This window comes from Nyctereutes procyonoides, unplaced genomic scaffold, assembly GCF_905146905.1.
Source record: "Nyctereutes procyonoides isolate TBG_1078 unplaced genomic scaffold, NYPRO_anot_genome, whole genome shotgun sequence".
Taxonomy (NCBI): Eukaryota; Metazoa; Chordata; class Mammalia; order Carnivora; family Canidae; genus Nyctereutes; species Nyctereutes procyonoides.
Genome location: NW_026575121.1, coordinates 49,576,078 through 49,594,576, shown reverse-complemented (window position 1 = coordinate 49,594,576; position 18,499 = coordinate 49,576,078). Strand labels below are relative to the sequence as shown.

Sequence of the window (18,499 nt, the reverse complement as noted above, 5' to 3'; positions counted from 1 at the left end):
AATAGACTGGGGCCTTGGGCAGCTTGGGTGGCTCAGTGGTTTAGCACTGCCTTCAGCCCAGGGCCTGATCCTGGAAACCCCCGGATCAAGTCCCACGTCGGGCTCCCTGCATGGAGCCTGCTTCTCCCTCTGCCTGTGTCTCTGCCAGTCTCTCTCTCTCTCTCATGAATAAATAAAATCTTAAAAAAAAAATAGACTGGGGCCTTAAGAATCTGCATTTCTAACAAGTTCTCAGGTGAGGCTGATGTTGCTGGTCTGGGAACCACACTGAGAGCCGAGTTTCAGGGAATGAGTGGCTAAGACAATCAAACCTCAAAGGCTTGACATGAAGTAATGGACAGATTGAAAAAAATTTCTATGTTGTCCATCCAGAGAGCAATTTCCAGAGAATAGCAGATTTTGCTGCTTCCTGTCTTGTGAAAAAAATGCCTAAAAAAAAAAAAAAAAGCAAAACCTATTCCTGTCCCCTGGAGTGGGTGGCATGGATGAGTCTTCTTCATTAAAGCTGTCATCACGGGGATCCCTGGGTGGCTCAGCGGTTTAGCGCCTGCCTTCCGCCCAGGGTGTGATCCTGGAGTCCCGGGATCGAGTCCCACATCGGGCTCCCTGCATGGAGTCTGCTTCTCCCTCAGCCTGAGTCTCTGCCACTCTCTCTCTCCGCCTCTCATGAATAAATAAATAAATAAAACCTTAAAAAAAAAGTCATAAAGCTGTCATCACACTGCCCCAGCACCCAGCCCTGACTGGGACAGTCTGAGCAGTCAGAGCAGGTTAATGGGTTAGTTGGCATCTATCTCCCTTGGAATCCCACACTTTCAGCCAAAGCCCTCAGGTCAAAGGCATTCGGTGAGATAAAGGCATTTGTGGTCTGAATCCACATTTCAATAGAACAGAAACTCAAAATAATCAGAATCACTTTCAAGGGTGGTTAAGAGAGTCACCTCCTGAAAACAGCTATTATGTGTCCATAATCTAGGTTAAAGTCAAATTAGGCCTGAGGAAGTGATGGCTCCAGAGCTCCCTCAGAGGGATATTTTCATTTCAATTCTGTCCACACTTTAGAGCACATTTCCGTACTGAATATGGGACATTACTGATTGTCTACTGTATGAGTTTCCTAGGGCCACCAGAAAAAAAATCCCACAAACCAGGTGGCATAAAACAGCAGAAATTTGTTCTCTTGCAGTTCTGGAGGCTAAAATCGGAGAGGGAGGTGTGAGCAGGGCCAGGCCCCCACCCTCAACCCCCATCCCTTTGAGACCTGTAGGGGAGGACCCTTCCTTCTTTCCCTGCTTCTCACGGCTTCCTGGCCATCCACGGTGCTCCTTGACTTGCAGCCACATCACTCCAGCCTCTGCTCCTCGTCACACAGCTTCCCCCTTGTGTGTCTCTCTCTTCTCTTCTGAGGAGGACACTAGTCGTATTGAATCAGGACCCGCCCTGCTCCAGTATGACTTCAACTTAACTAATTATCTGCAACAACCGTATTCCAAATAAAGTCACATTCTGAGGTATTGGGGGTTAGGGCTTTGACTTATTTATTTATTTTTTTTTGGAGAAGATGCAATTAACCCATAACATCCACCCAGTTCCCTCTACTCTTTTCTTCTTCCTAATCAAACTCAGATTTTCCCAAAAACACATTAGCTGACATATGTATGAGTAAAAATACTAAGTTGAGACTGGGAAGACCTAGCCTAGATGGCATGGCTTGTCCCAACAAGCCATTCCCTGTGTACAACAAGATATGCTTGGGGTAACGCATAAATATGCTCGGATAGAGCTTATAGCAATGGGGAATCGGGGCAAAGCAACAAGCTTATAAAACATTGGAACATTAGAATACCATGCATAGTCATGGCTAATTATGTGCTTTTCTGTTACCCCATTAAATTGAGAAGGTTGGCTATTTATTTATTTATAATTTTTTTAAAGATTTTATTTATTTATTTGAGAGAGTGAGAGTGAGCAGAAGCAGATTCCCCAATGAGCAGGGACCCCCCCCCCAACATGGGGTTTGATCCCAGGACCCTGGGATCATGACCTGAGCCAAAGGCAGATGCTTAATGCCTCTGAATATCTTATCTCTTACCATAAAGCCTAACATATAATAAGCACTCAGCTTAATAAATATTTTGAATACTAGCAAAAATATTAATTTTGCTAAATTCCTTTTCTTCTCCATTGTGAGCTGTTACCTGCCTGTACCATAGAGTGAGTAAAGAAGGTTATACTACAGGAGCTGATACTGGTTTTCACATCTTGGCACCAAAGAAATGGATACACAGTTTAAGGGTGATCAAGCTGGAATCATGTTCAGGGTTTGGCCACAGGTAGTTTAAATAAGACAAAATTGCAAATGCTGAGGCAGAAAATGCTGGATTGTTGGCAGAGTCTGTGTTTCCCTTGGACATCAAATAATAATGAACCCTGGGGATGTAGATATGGATGCAGTAGAACTCAAGTGGCCTTGCACAGAGTCAGCTAATAGGGCGATTTCAGCTCAGCTCAGGAAGGACAAGTTGGAGCAAACCCACAGAGGGTTCAGTTCAGGTACTGTCAGAGATTTAGTGACAGATTCCTTCTTACTCATGCCTGACCCACACAAAGTTGGATGAGAACTCAGGAGAGCCCCATGAACACACTTATATACTGCAAAATATGTATACCAGAAAAACTGTCAAAGATTTGGAAATGGGCAAAAAAGACTTTTAGTATTCTTTCAGGGAAATGCTGGGGTGTTGTCCCCCAGACTGGCCAGGAGTACTGGATACTATAAGTGTGTGTGCACCTTTGATTGTCTTTGATTGGACTAGTTTACAACTCTGTAGAGGTGTTAGTAAACTTGTAGAAAACTGACAGCTATGCAAATGTTTCCCGTCTCTAGTGATGCCAGAGTCTTGTGGCCATCATCTAGTGATGACCACTTGTCATAGTGGTGCAAAATTAACTTGTCCCGTAGAGAATATACATCTCTATAAGTCTACGTCTTCTCTATAAGTCTACATCTTATTTGATCTGGTTTTAACATCTTAATTAACTTAATTAATGAGTTAAATAAAATCTTTCACATGTAAGCATATGTTTATAGAAGAGTCATGAGTTTTACTTTTCAGATTATGATTCTTCTTGAAAAATAAGAAGTATGAAGAAGAAGAAGAAAAAGAAGAGGAGGAGGAGGAGAAGGGGGTGGAGGAGAAGAAGAGGAGGAAGAAGAAGGCAAGCAGCAGCTGTGTCTTGGTTCCCAATAGAGAAAATGTGCTTTGATTCTTTAACAGTTGAGGAATTCTGGGTACTTCTGCTGGGTGTGGTGTGGGAAGGGAGGACAGGGAAGGAAGAAAGGGAGGAAGTTTTAATTATTCCCTAGAAGCCCTATATTTCTGTGCACATTAGACACAGTCACTTAGACTATTCTTCCTCAGGAAAGTAACTGGTCACCAAAGCCCAGCCAGCACATCCTGCAGAGCCTGGCAGAAAACATAAGAAATTACAGGATAGATTCCCTATCTCCCAGTGGCAAACCACTTGTCAGCACCATATCTTGTGGCTTCCACACGTGGGGGAAGTCTATTTGGGGTGTTGTTTCAGCTACACTCCACCAGGTGGCTTGGTCAGGCTCAGGCCTTCCTTGTACCGAGACCCTGAGCAACTTCTAAAACTTCCCTTTGACTGAGGAACTCATCAAGTTCCATTTGAAAGCAGGAGGGAGTTCATGCAACAGTTCATCTTCTTGAGGACTGCTGTTTGCCTACAGACTGAGAGTTCTGGAACTTTCCTCCATGACATCTCTTGGCATCCCACCCATTGGATCTTGTTCCTTTAGTGCTTATGGGGTGTTCACAGGTTACTGCAGCTTTGGCTCTGGCCCTGCCCAGTGCAGACATGGGAACAAAATCACAAACCAAAGGCAACATCTTGAACTTCAATTCAGTCAAGAGGCCACTTGCTTTATTTAGGGAATAATTGGCATGGTACCACGGGACTCAGGGTCATTGTTCTCCCTTAAACTCTCCACATTCTATCTCAATGCCAGTTACCATCCAACTGCTATATTTGATTCGTGTTTTCTGCTCACCAGAAGACCAGTAAATATGGGCTCTTTAACTAGCAGGTCCCAGTCAATGGACATTGCTTGGTCAACCTCCAACTAGTTTTTACTACAGTCCCTTGTCTTGACTGGTGGGGACCTGGGCTTACCTCCTACAACCCAAGCAATGACTCTAACACTCAAAATGAACCACATTAGTTCCTTTATGCTATCCTCTAACAATTTCTCTCTTTTCCATAGAGGCCATGTTATGATTTTAAGAATATAAAGAACAAACTAGAATAAATAATTCTAAAATTTGTACAGAACCACAAAAAACCCAAGTAACCAAAGCAATCTTGAAAAAGAAAAACAAAATTGGAGGTATCACAATTCCAGATTTTAAGATATACTACAAAGCTGTAGTAATCAAAATGTTATGGTACTGTCACAAAAACAGACATATAGATCACTGGAACAGAATAGAGAGCCCAGAAATAAATTCATACTTATATGGTCAGTTAATCTACAACAAAGGAGGAAAGACTATCCAATGAAGTAAAGACAGTCTCTTTAAAAAATGGTGCTGGGAAAACTGGACAGCTACATGCTAAAGAATGAAACTGGATCACTTTTTTACACCATACCCAAATATAAATTCAAAATGCTTTAAAGACCTAAATGTGATACCTGAAACCATAAAAATCCTAGAAAAGAGCACAGGCAGTAATTTCTCTGACATCAGCAATAGCAATGTTTTTCCAGATATGTAACCTAAGGCAAGGAAAATAAAAGCAAAAATAAACCATTGGGACTACATCAAAATGAAAAGCCTCTGCACAGCAAAGGAAACAATCAACACAACCTCCCGAATGGAAGAAGATATTTACAAATGACAATACTTGATAAGGGGTTAGTATCCAAAATATATAAAGAACTTAGGTAACTTAACATCAAAACCCCACAAATAATCTAATTTAAAATGGGCAGAAGACCTGAACAGATATTTCTCCAAAGAAGACATACAGATGGCCAACAGACACATGAAAAGATGCTCAACATCACTCATCATAAAGGAAAGGCAAATAAAAACCAAAATGAGATATCACTTCACACCTATCAGAATGGCAAAAATCAAAAACGCAAGAAACAACAAGTGTTGGTGGGTGTACAGACAAAAAGGAAGACTTGTTCACCATTGGTGGGAATGCAAACTGGTACAGCCACTGTGAAAAACAATATGGAGATTCCTCAAAAAATTAAAAATAGACATATAATCCAGTAATTCCACTATTGGATATTTACTCAAGGGATACGAAAACACTAATTCAAAATGATATATTCACCCCTAGGCCTATTGCAGCATTATTTACAATAGCCAAAAATGGAAGCAACCCATGTGTCCATCAATTGATGAATAAACAAGATGTGATATATAAACAATGGAGTGTTACTCAGACATAAACAAGAATGAAATTTTGCCATTTGCAACAACATGGATGGATCTAGAGGGTATAATGCTAAGAGAAATAAGTCAAAGACAATACATGATCCCAATCAGATGTGGAATTTAAGAAACAAAACAAATGAACCAAGAAAAAAGATAAACCAAAAAACAGACTCTTTTTAAAAGATTTTAAGTAATCTCTACACCCAACGTGGGGCTCAAACTCACAACCCTAAGATCAGGAGTCACATGCTCTTCCAACTAAGCCAGCCAGGTGCCACCAAAAACCAGACTTTTGACTATGAAGGACAAACTGGTGGTTACCAGAGGAGAGATGGGTAAGGGATGGGTGAAACAGGTGAAGGGGACTAAAAGTACACTTCTGATGAGCACCAAGTAATGTTTGGAATTGCTGACTCACTATATTATACACCGGAAACTAATGGCATGTTAACTACACTAGAATTAAAACTTAAAAATTTTGGGACGCCTGGGTAGCTCAGTGGTTGAGAATCTGCTTTTGGCTCAGGGTGTGATCCTGGGATCCAGGATCCAGTCCTACATTGGGCTCCCTGCAGGGGGCCTGCTTCTCCCTCTGCCTATGTCTCTGCCTCTCTCTCTGCGTGTCTCTCATGAACAAATAAATCTTTTTTAAAAAACTCATTTTTTTTAAAAAGAAAGTAATATGTTAGTTTTTCAGGTGTGTGTGTACAGAATACTTACATATTATAGAGAATTTGGCAAAATTAGGATAAATATTCCAAATGCCAAACCATTGCTTATGTGACAAGACATTGGGAGAATCAGAGGTAATTGTCACTTAATATAAAATGACCTATCGCCTTTTTAGCTTTTTGCCCACTTGCTGACAGAATTTCACATATAGTTACCCATACATAACTACAGTAATCTAGAAACTCAATATTTAAATGTAAATGTAAGTCAGAAAGGATAAAAGTAGATATTACAGATTTTTCACAGCTTTGAAAATAGGCCTCATCTTCCAGTGGAAAAGAGCAATTCATAGGTACTTGGGGAGGCTTTCACCAACCACCTTAGGGTTAGTTTGGTGGGGAGTGGTCCACTCTGTTGGGACTATTCTGGGTAGCCAGGGTGTAGTAGGATGTTGGGGAATTGCTGGAACCTGGAACCCCAGTTGGGAGCATGCTCTGAGGCACTCACATACCTGGGCTTCCAGCCAAAGCCCCCAGATCAGGTGAGGGAGAGGAAAGGGGGCGTTCTATTCAAACCAGCCCTTCGGGTTTGAAGGGAAGAGACCGGAAGTTAGCCACAGCCACAGCACGAAGCATGGGTGAGCCAAGGAAGCAGCCACCTCAGTGGAGCAATGTCAGGGTACTGGGCTTCTGAGGCAAACAAGAGCAAACATCAAGACTGACAGTCAAGTGCTGGTATCAGGTTGTTTTCAAAGGTCCGTAGTAAGGGGCCGCATTTCTGTATAGCAATGCACGGAATTAAACGATGCATCCATTAGTTGGGATCTAGTGATGCTTTCGTTAGTTTTTGTCATCACATAATGATGGTGGGTAGTTGAGTTAGGAAGCAGTAGAAGTTTTTCTTCAAATCTGTTTCACCAAACAGTTCCTAAGAGGTAGCATATATCACTTTACATATTTATTAGATATTCCTGAGGTGTCATTTAATAACAGCGATGCTTTGTACTACATGCTGAATACAGTCTGCACAGTAAAACAATCTCCACAGCTGCTTTCGCAAAATCCTCATGCCAATTTTGAAACCAAATGCTATTAATATTGTCATCTAAATAAGGATCCAAATAGGAGGCTTCAAGTAGGTAAATTAAAATGAAGTTTTGGTTTCTGGAAAGATATGGTGCTCAGGAAGGAGTGTTTACAGTGATGGTCTCCTGGGTGGAGAACTCAGTGACATTTAGGACAAAGGCAGATTTTCTCCACATTCTTTACTATGGTTTGAATTGTGTACCATGCACATGGATTACCCATCCCCAAGGAAAAATTGAATTAAAATAGTGAAAATTATAATAAATGTTCAGAATCTAAGCTGAAACTGAACAACTATATATCCCGTTACAGTGCTTTTTTCCTAAACCTTCAAGGTAAAGGGAAACAAGCTCTGCTATTAAAAAAAAAAAAAAAAAAAGCCCTCTCTCCTTTGCCCCCTGCATCTCAATAGCTGTGTGTAATTCCTTTAAGGAGCTAGTAAGCATGTGTGGATGTTAAAAATGCATTTAATCATTCCCCCCTCAAAGTTTGACAGAAGTGTGGCTAGGAGGGCCATCTGTTTTGTTTGAATGAGAAATGACCCAGCATTCTGATTTCAATTAGCCTCTTTGTAGCTTTATGTGTGAGCTAGTTCCATGGGTAACAGTTCAAACTAAGTGTAGAGAGGAGCTGGCCAAGTTCTGCCAGTGCTGATTTGTTTTAACAACTGTCAGTGATCATGGGACAAGTGTACAAGGCAATGTTGCGGGATACACATTAAAATGCATAATTTTATGGAATCAAAACAGCACATTCTAGAACCTGAGAGCTAAACAAAATACTGAAATGTGTCTTTACATCATATCAAATGATTTAAATATTCAAAATCTGTATCGCTTAACCTAAATTCTTAGTTTCACTCAATAAACACACACCTACTATGTGCCAAGGACTGTTATGCCCTGGGCATGAACCAAAGATGATGTAAGCGGTGGTTCCTGCCCTTCAGAAAGAAGTCTGTGTTCTATCTGGGAGGATAAGCCTGCAAAGTTAAACAATAATCTAAGTAATATTTAAGACAAGAATAAGAGAGCGGTCAAACATCACCATGTAACAAATTATTAGGAGTTCAGAGGATGGGAAGAATTACTTAGGTCAAAACCTTTATACTGGGTGGGGTCTGATCAGTAGTGGTAGAGCAGGATTCTAAAGCCTGGGGCTTCTCTCTCTTTCTCTCTGTGTCTATCATAAATAAATAAATCTTAAAAAAAAAAGGGGGATCCCTGGGTGGCCCAGCGGTTTGGCACCTGCCTTTGGCCCAGGGTGCAATCCTGGAGTCCCGGGATCGAGTCCCACGTCGGGCTCCCGGCATAGAGCCTGCTTCTCCCTCCTCCTGTGTTTCTGCCTCTCTCTCTCTCTTTCTCTGTGTATCATAAATAAATAATAAATAAATCTTTAAAAAAATATAAAGCCTGGGGCTCTTTAGATCACTTCCACTCAAATCTCTCTCTCCCTCTCCCTCTCCGTCTCTCTCTCACACACAGCTAACGCATACATACATGGCAGGTTTACAAAGGTGGGTGTACAGCCTCCAGAATGGTTAAAGGTAACCCAAAGATGCATCACTGTGTTGGTGAAGGTCCAAAGCACCCTGGTGGCTTTAGGGAAGCCAGCCTGAATCTTGGTCCTAGTCCTCACTGCCTCCCCGGGTGTGTTTGTCAGATACCAGATTCCTGGGCCCCCATCCTGCACAGGTTGATTGCCCAATTTGCTGATTAGTCATGCAATGGGTCTCAAGGAAATCATATGAATGTGGGTAGGGAAAGGGGTTGTTTTTGATGTCAGCTGGTTTGTGCAATTCCAGTAATGACTGGTTCACAATTTCCCTGCATGAAAAGCAAATGCCACCGCACTCCGGTGCTCCCATTACCATCTGGTTTCCTGATGTCCTAAAAGGAAGGTCCTAAAGGAGTCCTACCTCAGTTCTGCAGCTTTAGAGGTTTCTTATCATGACCCCTTTTCCTCAAGGGGTTGGCAAAGTTCTTCAAGGTCAAATAATCCAGAGCAGAGGAGTAAGAATATGTAAGGTGTCTTTGACTCCTGGTGATGGTGGCCACTGAGGATACTCTGTGGTAGGGCCGTGGTTCAGCAGCATCTCACAGGATGGGTTATTCGAGTCCACAGCTCCTTCCATCCTAGCACTGCCAAAGCAGGACACAACTGAGAGTTGCAGGCAGCAACTCTCCTGTGGTCAACCCTAGCCCTACCACCTTAGTTTGCTCCTGTACCTGAAACAGTGCCAGTCAGCAGGCTGCAACGCAACTTGTCTAGCTGTAGCATTAGCCAGAGAAGAGAGCCTGATTCACTTCGACTCACTGGCCTATTATTTTCTTTGATAATAATGTTAATAAAAACATTTGGCTTATATTGAGGAAGAAAATCAGATTTGAATTCTATATATACATTCCTTGATTATAAAGTATCAGTGAAAACCAGCCTTTAAAAGTAAACACTAATCCTTCAATCATTTTTGAGTTAAATGTTATATTTTTAATTCTTTTCAGAGAAATTAATGACCTATGGCCTATTATAGTACTATTTATATATCAAAGTCAAGACCATTCATGTGGCCTAGACTGCTTTTTGCTAAAATTATCCAAAGGAAATAATAAATAGGACTTTTAGAAGCCAATGTTTTCTTCTTTATAAAATAATTCATTACTGATGAAACTATCAACTATATCAGTGGGCCAAAGAATGAAAGAGAACAGAAGATAATCAAATATGAGAACGAAGATAGAAAGTTTAAATGGGCAGGCCAAAAAAATACAACATATTTCAAAACCTAGAGAAATGTGCAGTAACAATGATTTTTAGTGTTTAGACTTCAAATTTCAGTTAAGGAGAGAACAAATTAGTAGAAGGAAACAAGTTTGACAAAGTAAAAATTTCTGAGAAAGCAAAAAAAAAATGTTCTACATATAGATTTCATTGCAGGCAGAGATGTTATGGCCACTGTCCAGGCTACAGGAGAAAAATACAAAAATGTTAAAATATTTTAATTTTAGGGATCCCTGGGTGGCGCAGTGGTTTGGCGCCTGCCTTTGACTCAGGGCGCGATCCTGGGGACCTGGGATCGAATCCCACGTCGGGGTCCCGGTGCATGGAGCCTGCTTCTCCCTCTGCCTGTGTCTCTGCCTCTCTCTCTCTCTCTCTGTGTGACTATCATAAATAAATAAAAATTAAAAAAAATATTTTAATTTTAATGACAAATTTACATATTAATGAAACACTCAAATGTCCTTCTATCCATAGGCAGAAGGTAAGGAATGCATTCTGTTAAGAGGTCATTATCCTGTTCATTAAAAACTCAAAGCAGGCCTTTATAAAGCCTTCTATAGTCAATCATTTAAAAAAATCTTTAGGACCTGTAATACTTTAAATTTTAAAGTCTTTTGTGGCAGCCCTGGTGGCGCAGCGGTTTAGCGGTTTAGTGCCGCCTGCAGCCCAGGGTGTGATCCTGGAGACCCTGGATCGAGTCCCACGTTGGGCTCTCTGCTTGGAGCCTGCTTCTCCCTCTGCCTGTGTCTCTGCCTCTCTCTCTCTGTGTCTCTATGAATAAATAAATCAAATCTTTAAAAAAATAAAAAAAATAAAAGTCTTTTGTGACTCGTGGCATTAATCTTAGCTGGTATATGTAAAAGTATGAGGGCCTGATAGCATTGATTTAAGTACTGGTTAATTTTCAAGTCACCCATCACATAGGACAAAGGCACCAGATGCCCATCTGACAATACAGCAACTTCCAAGGCTGCACAATGCACCAGCTTTGTACCTTGTATGGTATGATGAATGCAGAAAGGTCTACCCTCAGCCACTTCCCTTAAGTGCTCCATGACCTAAACAAGGCACCCTTTAGAAGCACTCCTCTCACTTGAAGCACTGTTTGTACGCCATAAAACACAAACTTCAAATGTTAAATAGCGTTACTAAGACTACTTTAAGTACTGTCATTGCTTCAGATTATCAAATTAGCCAAGAGTTGGGGTATTGAGAAAAACACATAAAGGTAAATTCTGAAGGGAGGAGAAAAAGCAAACTGACTTCAATCATGTGACTGCCCTGTGTCTGTGGCAACTGAGGCAAGTGAGCTAGAACCATGGGAGCTGACGTCAAAGCCACAGAGAAGAGGTGTGTTCTCCAAGGCCCTCCTCACCACTTGTCTTGCTTGCTTTCCTCTTTGCTGTCTCCTTCCTCATCTCTCATCTCTCCTCCGTACTAAGTCTTTTCCTTTGATATTTTATTTTTCCAATTGCCTCACCATTATTTGTGTAAAATGTGCTTACTGTGAAGTATAGAGAAAAATTAAAGTTTTATATTAAAAAATTATATCAAAACAGTAAGTTGACTGAGTCACTAAGCTAATTGTTCATGGAAGGAACAATAAAATTTAAGCTTAACTTTGATCAGCAAAACTAGCCTCGTTCTGAATCCAGTTTTTTTTTTTAATTTATTTATTTATGATAGTCACAGAGAGAGAGAGAGAGAGAGAGAGAGAGAGAGAGAGAGAGGCAGAGAGCATAGGCATAGAGGGAGAAGCAGGCTCCATGCACCGGGAGCCCGATATGGGATTTGATCCCAGGTCTCCAGGATCGCGCCCTGGGCCAAAGGCAGGCGCCAAACCGCTGCGCCACCCAGGGATCCCTAGTTTTTTTTTTTTTTAAATAAAATCTTTTGTTTAGTCAACTAGCTTATCTCAACCGTACTTTAAAGTATTATACATAAAAACTACGCTTTAAGAGATGCAGAAAATAAATTTAAAAGGAACTTCTCTAAAATCTCTATGTGAGAAGTTAAAAATAACTAGAGCTCCTTCAAAACCAACAGGTTCATTTTTTTAAAAAAGAGTATCGGGATCCCTGGGTGGCTTAGAGCGGTTTAGCGCCTGCCTTTGGCTCAGGGCGTGATCCTGCAGTCCCGGAATCGGGTCCCGCGTCGGGCTCCTGGCATGGAGCCTGCTTCTCCCTCCTCCTGTGTCTCTGCCTCTCTCTCTCTCTCTCTCTCTCTCTCTCTCTCTCTATGTCTATCATAAATAAATAAATCTTTTTTTTTAAAAAAGAGTATCAACATAAAACTAAGAGCCCAGCAATGTTACTATCTGATTTGTTCTCTCATAAGCAGCAAGCACCGAGCCCCTAAAATACAAGATGAATATCCTTATAGATATAAGCAAACTAATGTTTCTGAAATCATCTCAAATTTCTAGTTCCACATAAATGGATTTCAATTAGTCAGATGAATGTGAAATAGTTCTTTTTCCTTTAAAGATTTTATTTGAGAGAGCGAGCATGAGTGGGAAGGAGGGAGAAGCAGACTCCCTGCTGAGCAGGGAGCCCAACGTGGGGCTTGATCCCAGGACTCTGGGACCATGATCTGAGCTGAAGGTAGATGCTTAACTCAGCAATCTAGGCACCCTAGAAACAATTATTTCCTAACTCTTAAGAAATAAAACTGAACTCCAGATGAAGACAATATAAAGACTAGATCTGCTAGTCATTGCTAGTATATAAACAAATACTGACTTAAAAAAAAAAAATGGGGCGCCTGGATGACTCTGTCAGTTGGGCATCCAAATCTTGATTTCAGCCTATATCATGATCTCAGAGTCATGAGACTAAGCCTGCAGGCTCTGCATTGGGCCTGAAGCCTGCTTAAGATTCTCTCTCTCTCCCTCTCCTTCTGCCCCTCCCCCACCCCAGCTCATGCTCTAAAACCAAAAATAGTAAAAAAATAAAATGATTGGGACTTTTATTAAAAAAAAAATTTAAATACTGTATTTTGAAAAACAGGTCAAAAATATAAAATCCTTAATGACAATGTAGTGAGGCCCATATTAACTACCAGACATACATTATTTATCTGGCTAGATGTGCATGACTATAATTACTACTAATAGTGAAAATCTCTCAGATTTGTCACAAAGCCCAAGAGACTGGAATTTCATTTAGATAACCAAGAAAGTGTTACATTAACAAAACTCAGTAAAATCTCATAAAACAGTATAAACCATTTTAAAATACCATTGGTACATAGATTTCTTTTATAGATTTTCCTTGAATATACATTAGGTAATGATGCAATGAAGACGTTTTTACAATATTTATTAAGATAACAAATTTATAAATTGAAAGACTCAGAGGCACATAGTTTAAAAGGCCAGTACCATGGGAATAATGAAGTCAACACAGAGAAGAAGATATGAACAGTTACAACCAATACAAGATTTTCTTAAAAGCCACAGCCCCCCAATAAACACATCATATGAATCATCCTTCAAAATTACCATGATAAAAAGTTATTTCCTTCAAAGAAAAATAATTCTTTCCACCTACCGAGCCTAGAAAATCCTATTTACAATGAACTGTCCTGCATTTCATCAGCACTGTTTTATATGGCCTCCTCTATTCTGCCATTAGCAGTATTGAAACTTTTATAGCTATTGTATTTACAAATGCACATAATATTTAAATTTGCTCTTCAACGAGAACTGAATATATACTTAATCAAATCACGATACAAATGTTTTAGTGTTGAAAACACATTTTGTGGAGACAGGTGTATGGGAAGAGGTGTATTTAGAATTATGTTGCTTCTCAAGGATTACTTAGGCCAATAAGTCTGATAAAACTCAAGGTAGTCACAAAAACAGCTCTTTGTTGATGAAGAATTTAATTTATTTCTGTTTTAACTGGACACACTGGCTCCTTCAGTCAACCTTCACCACACTGTATATTTTGGTAACAAACCAAAAGCATGCAAAGAAGCCAATTGTTCCTATAAAAAAATAAAAAAAATAAATAAATACTTTTCCAAAGGAAATTTCATAATTTACACAAAAACACAGATTTAAAATGATTGGTTCCTTTAGTAATAGCCACAAAACTATAAACTATTACTTACCAGGAATATACCATAGATCTATAAGTTTTTTGAAAATTACACAACTACCTTAAATCAAATTTTTTACAGAAATTGATAGAACTTTTTATACTCTAAGATTACCTAAGTATATTCTTTTCCTTATTACTTGCAAAAAAAACTAAAATGAAAAGTTGAATAGGGTATCAATTTTCTTTTCCTATTTAATAATATTTTATCACAAAATGGAAAACTGCTATTAAAATTAATTCAAGGTATGATAATAAATAGCTTAAACAGAGTATCAGATTCATAGACTTAAATGGGGGCTATTTCCTAAGTATAGTTATTGGGAATTATCAATTTCTAAAGAAATACAATAAAACTAAACTCAAAGTTTTTATAGTGTTAAAAATGATCTAATTAGGATCACAACAAAGTGCATCCCCACTGAATATGAGAGGTGGTGTGGTGATGGAGGACAGAGCAGCTCTGTCATGACTGAATTATTCTTCAGACTAGTAAAATGAAATCTCCAAACCCATTTCTTATTAAAACAGAGATAATTTTATCTGTCCTATGTAAAGTAAATGAGATAATTCATGAAAAATAAATGCTTTGGTTTTCAAGTATCTCCTTCATCAGTCTAGGTTCCAGAAAATTTGAATGCTAGACAGGTGACAAATATGAGACTCAGTTAAGAAACTGTCTAATGGCCACATAGCTGGATTAGAATGCAAATTCACTTTTTCTGACTTCAAGTATGGTGCTCTTTTAAACCTTACCATGCTTAGATTTACTAAACAAATTCAGAGACATTGTTTTGCAAAAGATTATTTACTAAATTGTTAACTGCCTAATATATTTTTAAAAACTGAAAAATTTCCAGAATTACCCCGAGAAAATAAATGTAAGTGCTGATGAACACAGAGGGGATGTACATATCTTTGTGTAAGCTTTATATCCATCAACAGATGAATGGATAAAGAAGTGGCATATATGCACAATGGAATATTACTAAGCTGTCAAAAAGGGATATCTTGTCATTTGCAATGACATGGATAGAAGTAGAGGGTATTATGCTAAAGTGAAGTAATCACAGAAGGACAATTATCATACGATTTCACTCATAATGTGGGATTTAAGAAACAAAACAGAGGATCAGGGACGCCTGGGTGGCTCAGCAGTTGAGCATCTGCCTTTGGCTCAGGGCATGATCCCGGAGTCCTGGGATTGAGTCCCACATCGGGTTTCCTGCATGAAGGCTGCTTCTCCCTCTGCCTGTGTCTCTGCCTCTCTCTCTCTGTCTCTCATGAATAAATAAAATCTTAAAAAAATAATAAAAAAATAAAACAAGATGAAACCAGAGAGGGAGACAAGCCATAGGAGACTTATAACTACGGGAAACAAACTGAGGGTCTCTGGAGGGAAGAGAGGATATGGGGATAGGGTAACTGGGTGATGGGCCCTAAGGAGGCATGTAATGTATGTAATGAGCACTGGGTGTCATACAAGACTGATGAATCGCTGAACTCTATTTCTGAAACCAGTAATACATTATATGTTACTTAACTGAATTTAAATAAAAAAAAAAGTTCCAAAGTTTTCATCATTGTCTTAAATGTAATACAAAGAAAAAGTATTAAAGGAGATTTTCTAAGTCGATTTTCTAAGTCAAGAGACTATATGTGGGAAATTATTAGGGGATGTTATAAATATTACTGTACTCATTCATACATCGTATGAGTCCCTGCAATTTGTCAGTCATTGTGTGTTTTAAGGGAAATAAAAATACACCTTTTGGATATTCAAAAGATCATTATTAAGGTCTGTGTAGAGGCTGGGGCTAATTTTAGAAAAGTAATGGTGAAAACATAAATGTATTTAAACAACCTTATGCTTAGCAAGAACTTCAAGGTAATATTTTAAGATGAGAAAATACATTTATCACTGTATTTGGTAACCCTAAGGTTTTATTCTTAACAAAATACTCTTACTATTTCACTTTGTTCTTAATATGGGATAAATATAACATACACACGGATAGTGGCATCTTTTCTCATGTGACAGAATAATTGTTTTGTTTTGTAAAACACTGACTTCAATGACATGGTGTTAGTTAGGAGCACTGAAGTAAAATACAGATGTATCCCACTTTGGAAACATGTAAGACACTGAATGGGCTCACCACTCCCTTTTAGAGAATCTTTCCCATAAAGTGACATATACCAAAAGCTATTGGTTAAACTGGATGATTCAATTTGAGGTGGCTCCCAAATTTAGATTACAAAGGTTTACTCTGAATAAATAAAATGTGACACTAAAAACCAGAACAATAAAGATTTAGGTGACGGTTAAACTCTTATTATATCACATGCCTGGAGAAACAAGAGACATTCACTAAGATCACTACTTTTTTGTGTGTAAACAGGAATAAATTATTCTATATATGCCCTTAGGAACACACAGATACAGATGCATAAAAGCAGTAATTCATTGTCTCATAGGCTACCTCTGTTTTACAGACTATTTATTAAGATTTATAGCTGCGGACCTATCTTATTGATCACATGGCATCAAGATAAACACCTCCCACACATACACCTACCCCACTGTCTGACCAATGACCTGGAAATACAGAATCAACAGAAGAGCCTAAAGCTCATTCTATGCTGATAAAGTTTCCTGTAAGGAAACTTTAAACTCTACCGATTTCTCTCAAATATTAACAAATGACTAAAAAATAGAATAGTTCTAATTTTTTTTAAACTCCCTTTTCCTTTTCAGATTCTATACTTCCTCACAGAACATGCAACACTATTTAAATACAAATTTTAGATGCACATTTTTTTTGTGAAAAAGAAAGGTCCTACAATTTTCTTTTTTTGAGTTTGATTATTCCATAAATGTTTACCAAGTAATTACTCTAAGGGCTCTAAGATGCAGAAAACTTTTATCTAGTGAACAGGTAAGACACACATAAATAACCTAAGTACCAATACTTCCCATTTAGGTACTTGGATTTTCAAGTGGAGATATAAACTTATAGTTTACTTCTGAATGGAGTGTCTGATGTGTTTTCTTGATGACATTTTCTCAAGCTCATCTTGACTTCACCCCCTCAACTTCTACTCATATTTAAACTTTTTACCCTACTTCGGAAATGAGCTTGCAAAAGACTATATACAATTAAGAGGTTACAGGGGAAAACTTTGGGCAGGTGTGGGTCCAGGTACCCCTGGGATGGTAGGACAATGATGGTGTCTGTCTAGATTTCTTCCATTAGGTTTGGTTCCCTCACTTTTGGTTTACTGACATCCACCTCACAGCAGGGCAGATCAAACAATGCTTAGCTGCACTGAGGACTAAATACAGCAGTGCGTAGTAGTAGAAACCACCATGGATTTTATAAAAGGAAAACATTTATAAATAATTTGCCAACAAACTTATTAACTAAAACCAATCATTTTAATTCTTACCTGTAAAAAGAAAGAAGATCAAAACCATTATCATGGTATAGCCAAAGTACAGAATTGTACTTGCTGTTCCTGTGATTTGCAGTTTTGAAAAGAAGTAGTGTATTGCATATATTAAGAAATAAACTGCAGTAAAGCCACTGGTAAGGAATGAACGCCACTGCCAATGATAATCCTAGATTAAAAAGAAAAAAGGAATAAGAATTACTTTTCAATTAATAGATAACGTATAATAGCCTCCAACTCTAATTTTTACTATCATTTCCAATCTCTTTCCCCTCTGAACCTTGCCCATTTCCCTCCTCACTAAAGATGCTAAGAACTATCCTCTACTTTTAGGGGAGCTACTTAAAGACTGGCTAAAAACCTGTGGCAAAATCTTAAATGGTTTACAAATAATGAAGAATTAGACTGTATTTTTTTTTTTAAGATTTTATTCATTGAATCATGACAGACACAGAGAGAATGGCAGAGACACAGGCAGAGGGAGAAGCAGGCTCCCTGTGGGGAGCCCAATGTGGGACTCAATCCCAGGACCCTAGGATCTTGCCATGAGCTCAAAGCAGACACTCAACCTCTGAGCCATCAGGTGCCCCTAGATTGTACTTTAAGATTGTACTCTTCCCGGGATACTTCCTTACGGGGAGCTCACTGCTCCCTGTGCCTATGTCTCTGCCTCTACCTCTCTCTGTCTCTCATGAACAAATAAAAAACTAAAATATTAAAAAAAATAATAAAATGTACTCTGCCCAAAGAAAAGCAATGCATAAGAGCTTACTTATGTAGTTTAAAATGAATATTACTTATCATATAGTCTGGTCAAGTTTATGTTAAAAAGATTATCCTATCAAGGCCTGATGAGATCTCTTTTCAGTTACTACTAACAAAATTTAAACAAGGTTGATTTTTAAAACAGTTTTTACTTTTATAT

General features: G+C 38.8%; 1 protein-coding gene across 1 annotated transcript in view; it reads right to left on the bottom strand.

Moving 5' to 3' along the window:
• Positions 1–13,318: 13,318 nt before the first annotated feature.
• The window catches only part of TM9SF2 (transmembrane 9 superfamily member 2), a 54,464-nt gene continuing 49,283 nt past the window's right edge, over positions 13,319–18,499 (bottom strand). Inside the window, exons 16-17 of the mRNA XM_055336109.1 lie at positions 17,572–17,743; positions 13,319–14,008 (exon numbers count right to left, since the gene is read on the bottom strand). Coding sequence (XP_055192084.1) covers positions 13,941–14,008; positions 17,572–17,743 — 240 coding nt within the window. The 3' untranslated portion in view covers positions 13,319–13,940. The remainder of the gene's footprint in view (positions 14,009–17,571; positions 17,744–18,499) is intronic.